The sequence below is a fragment of the Mauremys mutica genome, chromosome 3 (genome assembly GCF_020497125.1).
Source record: "Mauremys mutica isolate MM-2020 ecotype Southern chromosome 3, ASM2049712v1, whole genome shotgun sequence".
Classification (NCBI taxonomy): Eukaryota; Metazoa; Chordata; order Testudines; family Geoemydidae; genus Mauremys; species Mauremys mutica.
Genome location: NC_059074.1, coordinates 183,210,754 through 183,219,833, shown reverse-complemented (window position 1 = coordinate 183,219,833; position 9,080 = coordinate 183,210,754). Strand labels below are relative to the sequence as shown.

General features: G+C 40.7%; 1 protein-coding gene across 2 annotated transcripts in view; it reads left to right on the top strand.

The window, feature by feature from the left end:
• The first annotated feature begins 1,579 nt into the window (after window positions 1–1,579).
• Window positions 1,580–9,080, top strand: part of GTF2A1L (general transcription factor IIA subunit 1 like) — a 31,853-nt gene continuing 24,352 nt past the window's right edge. For both annotated transcript variants that reach the window (XM_045009449.1, XM_045009448.1), the window contains exons 1-4: window positions 1,580–1,713; window positions 4,476–4,577; window positions 5,203–5,326; window positions 8,535–8,590. In XM_045009449.1, coding sequence (XP_044865384.1) covers window positions 1,693–1,713; window positions 4,476–4,577; window positions 5,203–5,326; window positions 8,535–8,590 — 303 coding nt within the window. In that variant the 5' untranslated portion in view covers window positions 1,580–1,692. The remainder of the gene's footprint in view (window positions 1,714–4,475; window positions 4,578–5,202; window positions 5,327–8,534; window positions 8,591–9,080) is intronic.

Here is a 9,080-nt window from a genome sequence, read left to right as displayed (position 1 = left end):
ATATGGGGAAAGCAGTGGACATGATATATCTTGACTTTAGCAAAGCTTTTGATACCCTCTCCCACAGTATTCTTGCCAGCAAGTTAAAAAAATATGTATTGCATGAATGGACTATAAGGTCGATAGAAAGCTGGCTTGATCATTGGGCTCAATGGATAGTGATCAATGGCTTGATGTCTAGTTGGTAGCCGCTATCAAGGAGTGCTCAGGGGTTGGTACTGGGGCCGGTTTTGTTCAACATCTTTATTAATGATCTGGATGATGGGATGGATTGCACCCTCAGCAAGTTCGTGGATGACACCAAGTTGGGGGGAGAGGTAGATATGCTGGAGGGTAGGGATAGGATCCAGAGTAACCTAAACAAATTGGAGGATTGGGCCAAAAGAAATCTGATGAGGTTCAACAAGGACAATTGCAGAGTCCTGCACTTAGGACGGAAGAATCCCATGCACCGCTACAGGCTGGGGAGCGAGTGTCTAAGCAGCAGTTCTGCAGAAAAGGACCTGGAGATTACAGTGGATGAGAAGCTGGATATGAGTCAGCAGTGTGCCCTTGTTACCAAAAAGGCTAACGGCATATTGGGCTGAATTAGTAGGAGTATTGCCAGCAGATAGAGGGGAATAATCACTTCCCTTGTTTCGGCACTGGTGAGGCCACATCTGGAGTATTGCATCCAGTTTTGGGCCCCTCTGCTACAGAAAGGGTGTGGACAAATTGGAGAGAGTCCAGCAGAGGGCAATGAAAATGATCAGGGAGCTGGGGCACATGACTTATGAGGAGAGGCTGAGGGGACTGGGATTGTTTAGTCTGAAGATGAGAAGAGTGAGGGGGGATTTGATAGCAGCCTTCAACTACCTGATGGGGGTTCCAAAGAAGATGGAGCTCAGCTGTTCTCAGTGGTGGGAGATGACAGAACAAGGATCAATGGTGTCAAGTTTCAGTGGGGGAAGTCAAGTTTGGATATTAGGAAACACTATTTCACTAGGAGGGTGGGGAAGCACTGGAATGGGTTACCTAGGAAGGTGATAGAATCTCCATCCTTAGAGGTTTTTAAGGCCAGGCTTGACAAAGCTCTGGCTGGGACGATTTAGTTGGTGTTGGTCCTGTTTTGAGCAAGGGGGTGGACTAGATGACCGCCTGAGTTCTCGTCCAACCCAAATCTTCTATGATTCTATGGTGTGATAGCAGGGTGTGATTACAGTGTATCTGGGTGTGCCAATGTCTCAGTGCAATGCCATCACTCAGGGGTGTGCTGTTGTGACAGCAAGATCGTTTTGCAGTGCATCACAGCACAATGGTGACTACAAGACGTAGCAGTTGGTCTCATAGCAATTTACCTTTGGCAAGCCCTGAACAGAGGCTTCTTCGACCCCGCCTAGGGTGCTGGAGCCATGTGGTGCCTAGCCCTGTTGGCAGAGTGTCCTGTTACCAGTCGCCACACAAGACGACCCCGAGAGCTCTGCTTCAGGGCCATGGCCGCTGGTGGACAGCAGAGCGCTCTTCACCGCCTGGCCCCGAGTCCTGGCTCGGTGGGGCGGCAGCATAGCCAGGCCGGGCCACCTCCGGGTCAGTTGCCATGGGAACAGCAGGGGGCGGCAGCGAGCCGCCGCGCAGGACGTTACACGCTGAGCCGTGCTGGCCCAGCGCTTTTCTGGCGGGGCGGGGAGGAGAGGCGCCTCTTGCCGCGCAGCCATGGCTCACGCGAACCCCGTGGTAAGGGCAGGGACCAGGGCGGTCTCCCGCGAGGGGCAGGAGGGAAGCGGGGAGAGAGGAGAAAAAGGAGCCGCCTGCCCAGGTCGGCCCGCCGCGTAATATATGAGGGTTTTACAGGAACGTCCCGGCTGCCCTTTCCCTCTGCCATGTGATAGGCCGTCGCCCCGGGCTGTTATGGTGAGCGAGCGGGGTCCCACTTGGTGCACAGACGAAAGTGGGAAACGTTCAGTGTTTGGTTTGTGCCGCCCAGGCTCTGCTGAGACGCTGCAAGCTCCTGCCCTACAGCAGCTAGACGGAAAAGGAACGATGCACCCGGCGGAGACAGCAATCATCGAGCTCTAGTGTAGACCACGCGTTTGCGACCTGAATTACCAAGATAGGGGCATCAGATACTATTTCTCCTCCCGTCCCGTGTGATAGCATTAAAGACCTTCCGTTATTAACAAAACACCGACGTGGTTTGTGCAATCTAGCAAAAGTCTGTCAGACTCGGTTTTGATTTAGTGATTGCCTCAATTTGTTGTTCCTGTTGCCGAAATAGAAATGGACGTTTAAAATCAAATCTGTAGACTAGTGTTTAGTTTGAAAACCCTGGAAGCCTTCGCTATTAAAAAAATGTTCTGTGTGTGACTGAGTAAAAGCATTAATCGTGTGATGTTGACAGTTATTATATAGTTTCCGAGTAAATCTGACCTAGTTTGGATAACTATCTCTTATTTTCCTGAAATTAGTTAGCTAGTGCTAGGGAGAAATCTGACTCCTTCACTCAAACTTAATTTTATTATGCCCTGTTTTTGAGCTTCCTTTGTGAGCCTCCCACAGGAACATCCTTCTTGAGTGTTTGGAAAGCATCTAGCACATAGTGGATGCTATCAGAAATAACTGTTGCCCCGCTTTAACTTGAAGATGTAAATACTCCCATTGAAGTTATGGAGATTTAAAGTTTTTAGGATTGGGGCCTTAATCATTTCCACCCTCCTTTTATTTTGTTACATTCACCCCCACTTCATCACTCCCCCAACACTGCATGTATTTTTTAGGAAGGCTAATAACTCATTTCAGGACATGACAATTATTGATCTATTTGACCTTATGGTGTGACAGTTGTATCTGTGAGATAAGAGTAGAGCATGCTAATATACATGCTCTATGATAATTGTGATCATGTCGTAAGTATAGTATTTAGTGTTGGAATTGTGAGGTTACCATTAGTATCCTGTTTGAAACATATATCAGAATAAGACTTTTAACTTTTTGTAACACTTTGCATAATAAAATATAACTTGGTCAGTTTCCTTTGAGAATTAAGTCATTTGAAAGCAAAAGTGTTTGTTTTACAATAATTTAATCTCAAGATGTCTACTGAATTGGCAGGGGAAGACCATTTGAGGTTCTTGACTATAATTGTGCAAGAGCTGTTTTTATTTTTTTCTACAGCTGATATGTTGAAATGTGCCTTGGAATTTTTCCAAGATCTTTAATGTCATCTGCCACCCACCCCCCTCCCACATGGCTATGTATGTTGTTGTGAGACAATTGTACACTTGGGCTGATTGCTTTTCTGCTAGAAGTAGTTAGTTACTTCACAACAGCTTCATGCCCTCAGATATGTTTCACTTGAAAATCATTTTATTTCAAGCATCCTAATTTTACAATAATGAAATAGTAGGTTTATTTTTAACATTAAGATTTTTTTTAAAGCAAACTATGAAGATTTAGAATCCTAACACTTCAAAGGTTGGCTAAAGGTTCAGGTTCTAGCCTATTGTCAGCACATGGCGTACTTCGTAGTAATCACTGTTCTGATTAAAACAGCTTTTAGCAATTGAGGGCCCTAACCTTGCTATCTGATCCATGTAGGTGAACCCTTCAGCCTGCACAAAGCCCTGTTCTCAGTCTACACTTGGGAATCTGGCTGTAGGATTGTGACCTAAAAGAGAAACTATTAGCCTGAGCAGAGTGGCAAAAAATCTTCTCCAGGTCTGATTCTGATATAAAATGCATTGACTTCAGTGTAATTACCTTCAGATTACATGGGGTTTTTCTTCCTATTTTTATTGCAACTTTTGAAAAAGTCACATTACAGTTTTTTTTCTAATCTGGAACTATGTATTGATAACTGTATTGTTATAACATGAGTTAGCAGCAAAATAACTATTACAATCATAGCCATGAAGCAACAGTCTCCAGTCTCTGTATTTGGCTCACAACTGAAGCTGCTCATGTTCTAGAAACTAGCCAAACTATAAAGTGTTTTTATTTTCTTCATTATATTGTGAGTTTCTTCCTAGAGCTTCTTTGTGCAGCTTTAGCCAGTGCTACTTTAATGGCTTTACACAGCAAATGTTAGCCCGAAACAGAACATGTTAGTTTGAGAATATGCTGGAATTGTTTTCCTAATGATTTTAGGACTCTTGCTCGATGTTATAGCTAAAAATAACTATAAACTAAAAAAGAAATCTAAAATTCAGGCCAAAATCCTAATGTTCCCTTTGATATTTTATGGTTAGTTTTTCATTCTACAGTGCCATAAGTGATTTGGTAGAGGAAAAATGTTTTGGCCTATCTAGTTATCCCGGCAGTTGCATTGGCCAGAATCTTCAGCCACAAATGGTACTGTCCCCTGGATCTGTTCATTTTATAATAAGGCTCACAAAGCCAGCTTATAAATCCTGCCTCTAGTTAGAGAGTCTGTACTTCACTTGGAGCTATAGCAAATGTCAGCCTGTGTTTTTAAATTCTCTGAATTGTGTTTTATTCAGCCTAAACTCTACAGATCTATTATTGAAGATGTGATTGAAGGTGTCTGGGAACTCTTTGTAGAAGAAGGTGTGGAGGAACAGGTCTTGAAAGACTTGAAGCAGGTTTGTTGGATAATGAAAAATCAAAGAAACAATCTTTTTCTTGGGATATCTTCTTCTATCTGTCCTTTATTTTTCTAAGGCACCACAGGATACAGGTACCTTCCATCAAAATCAAAGGGAGATACATATATGCTGAGAAACATGAATTGGAGTCCAAATCTGGTGTTTATTCTTAACATTCTGCGGTTGAATGGTTTCTTAGGGCAGGTCTACACTAAGGGCGGGGGTCAAATTAGGGTACGCAAATTCAGCTACGTGAATAGCGTAGCTGAATTCGAAGTACCCTAATTCGAACTACTCACCCGTCCAGACGCGGCGGGGTCGAACTCCGCGGCTCCCCCTTCGACTCCGCCAACTCCTTTTGCCGAGGTGGAGTACCGGAGTCGACCGCGGCGCTTCCGGAGTTCGAACTATCGCGTCTAGATCAGACGCGATAGTTCGAACTCCGAAAAGTCGAACTCTCCGCGTCGAACCGGCAGGTAAGTGTAGACGTACCCTTAGATTCAACCATTCAGTTTACAGGATTATCCTGAATAGTTAAAGTGCCTGAAAACATTAAGTATATTAATGGATGAAAACTGATTTTGGCAACTTAATAATGTCCTTATTAACATCTTTTTCACAGGTTTGGGAAGCTAAGGTGACTCAGTCTAAAGCGACAGAAGGCTTCTTCAAACATAGCCACTATTCACCCCAGTTCACCTTGCAGTTGCCACACAACTTACGTCGCACACTACAGACATCAACAGGTTGGCTATTATTTGGGAGATGCCAATAGTTGCAATTTAACACTAGTTCAACGTTTCAGTAGCCTCTTCATTTGAATTGTGTGTGATAGGCCAAATTCTGTTCTCTTTTACTTTGGTGTAGATCTAGAATGAAAGAAAGACACTATGAAACTGAAAGCAGAATTTGGCCCACTAAGGGATAAATCCTGTTCTGGCACACTAATGAATATCCAGATATTTGATTTCAATAGAGCTACTTCAGATTTGCACTGATGCACATGAGATCAGAATTGTAGCCCTCTGTTCTCTAGGCTAGAAGTATAACACATCTTAAAATTTGTAGGGTTGTATTTTTAATAAGAAATGTGGACTAATTCTAATTCGGTTTTTGTTTTTTAATAGATAGATTAACAGTGTTGAATAATTCAGACTAAAAAGAGGTACTTTGTAGGGCTGTCAAGTGATTTAAAAAATTAATCGCGTGAATAAACAATAATAGAATACCATTTATTTAAATATTTTTGGATATTTTCTAAATTTTCAAATATATTGATTTCAATTACAACACAATACAAAGTGTACAGTGCTCACTTTATATTTATTTTTTATTACAAATATTTGCACTGTTAAAAAAACAGAAATAGTATTTTTCAATTCACCTAATACAAGTACTGTAGTGCAATCTCTTTATCATGAAAGTTGAACTTAAAAATGTAGACTTATGTACAAAAAACTGTTTTATTTTTGAATGCAATGTAAAATTTTAGAGCCTGCAAGTCCACTCAGTCCTTCTTGTTAAGCCAATTGCTCAGACAAACAAGTTTGTTTACATTTGCAGGAGATAATACTGCTTGGTTATTGTTTATAATGTCACCTGACAGCCAGAACAGGCTTCTAATGGCACTGTTGTAGCTGAAATCACAAGATATTTACATGCCAGATGCACCAAACATTTATATGTCCCTTCATGCTTCAACCACCATTCTAGGGGACATGCTTCCATGCTGATGACATGTTCTGCTCGATAAGAATCCAAAGCAGTGTGGACCAACACATGTTCATTTTCATTATCTGAGTCAGATGCCACCACCAGAAAGTTGATTTTTCTGTTTTGGTGGTTAGGGTTCTGTATTTTCCACATTGGAGTGTTGCTCTTTTAAGACTTCTGAAAGAATGCTCTAGCCTCTCAAATTTTGGAAGGCACTTCAGATTCTTAAACCTTGGGTGGAGTGCTGTAGCTATTTTTAGAAATCTCACATTTGTATCTTCTTTGCATTTTGTGAAATCTGCAGTGAAAGTGTTCTTAAAATGAACATGTGCTGGGTCATCATCTGAGACTGCTATAACATGAACTATATGGCAGAATGCATAAAACAGAGAAGGGGACATACAGTTCTGCCCCAAGCAGTTCAGTAACAAATTTAATTAACACATTATTTTTTTTAATGAGTGTCATCAGCATGAAAGCGTGTCCCCTGGAATGGTGGTTGAAGCATGAAGGGGAATACGAATGTTGAGCATATCTGGCAAGTAAATACCTTGCAATGCCTCGTACAAAAGTGCCATGCAGGTGCCTATTCTCACTTTCTGGTGACAATAGATAAGAATTGGGCAGCATTATCTCCCATAAATGTAAACAAATTTGTTTGTCTGAGCAATTGGCTGAACAAGAAGTAGGACTGAGTGGACTTATAGGCTCTGAAGTTTTACTTTTTTTTTTTAGTGCAGTTACATAACAAAAATCTACATTTGTAAGTTGCACTTTCACGATAGAGATTGCATTACAGTACTTGTATGAGGTAAATATACTATTTCTTTTGTTTATCTTTGATTTAAGTTACAACACAGAATACAATATGTATAAAAATGTAGGAAAAAATCCAAAATATTTAATTTCAATTGATATTCTATTGTTTAACAGTGCAATTAAAACTGCAATTAATCGCAATTAATTTTTTAAATTGTGGTTAATTTTTTTGAGTTAATCGCATGAGTTAACTGTAATTAATCAACAGCCCTAGTACTTTGTTTTAGGGACAGATCTTAGTCTTTTAAGTCCCTTTGCACCACTCTGGTGGTTCCAAGAGTACTTAAAGCTACCTAGATCAGCAATTGAGGGTCTCCTTACTGTGAGAGAGCATTGACAGCAGAGACAGGGATCCAGTGGAAAAAATAGTATGTGAATGAGTAAGTCAAGATTGTATCATAATATATATGCGCAAGTGACCAATTAAAGGTTGAATGGGCAACTTTGATTCTGGTATTTCCTAATTTTTTTTGAGTGCTTGATTGTGTAACTATTAATGTAGTAGTATTTTTAGATGTAATAATAACTATACAGGGACATAGTACTCCTGGGCATTGAGTCCTGTCCCCAATGAGTTGCTGGCAACTTCATCATACGATCCCATTTATAAATGTATCAATTTATATATGCTATGTACAGAGGCATTATTTATTTAACCTGGTCCAAAGGTTCTAGATTCACTCACTATTGGAAGCATTGTCTTCTAACTTTTCCTGTAGAGGTGGGAAATACCTAGGGTATAACAGACTCTATTACAGGTAACACAACTGTAAAAATGTATGGACTCTGTTTATGCTTTAAGTAGAATTTTCAAAAGTGGTCAGCACTGGTCTAATTCTGTTCCTCTTGTAGTCAATGAGAGTTTTACCATTGACTATAATGGGAGCAGATAAACCAATGCTGAGTGCTCTTAAAAATCCCATCCTGCTTCTGCTGCTAGCACTATTGGAGCAGCACCAGTGCAGAAAATTGCTTACAAATTTTCCTAGTGTTGACAATGCAGTACACTTGGTATATGTTTGTTCAGTCAGGTTAAAATGGTGGTGTAATAAATAGAAATGCCAAATTTAATTTCTACAATGCAACTCCAAAAAAATCTTTTAATTTAACTCTTCAGTCTGCTTAACTCAGCAAGGTCTTGTGAATAACAGTACTTACAAATATTCTAGATTTATAAATTTCCAAAGTATTACAAAGACTAGCTGAAATATTAAATAATGGCAAATGTATTCAGCAGTGTTCAGGATTGTTCGCTTAAAACATATTTATCGCTCTAACACCAAATATTAAGTAATTTGTCTTGTCCTCAATGTAGTTTGTGTTGACAGACGCTACAATGTATATGAAATTGAATGCTAATTCTTTGGTGTGCCTATATCAGTGTATCTTTGTTTTTGTGTAATACTTATTGTTTCTGTGTAGCTTCTTTAGTCATCCCTGCTGGCAGAGGTATTCAACAATTCACAACAGCAGACCTGGTATGTAATTTTAATGCTATTTTATTTCTAACTTTACAATATTTAACGCTCTAAATGAAAAAGTTAAGGATCTTTGCATTTGTTAAAGGACTTAGTGAGAGGCGGAAGTGTCTAGATGCTCTAGACCAGGGGCCACAGGGATGTGGTGCTGGCCGCTTCCAGGAGCAACCACCATTGCCAATGGAGTAAGAGAAGGGATGGGTGTTCCTGGCTGCTCTGCTATTAGAGCAAATATTGAAAATGAGTGGAAGGGATGGCTGCCATTTTTAGAAGTTAGCTGTATTGGTGGAGTGACACCCTGTGAAGCAGGGAGCCCTGGAAACAGGCTCAGCTGCCTTAGTAGAGGGCTTTGTGGATGTGCATTGTGGTGAGGGGACATATTGATTTATTTGGGTGGTGGTAGGGCTGCCTCGTATTCGTTAATATTGAAATGCAGGAGGCTCTTCAAACACTGGATATTATGGGGGGAAAGTAGTATACTGGTGCTTGA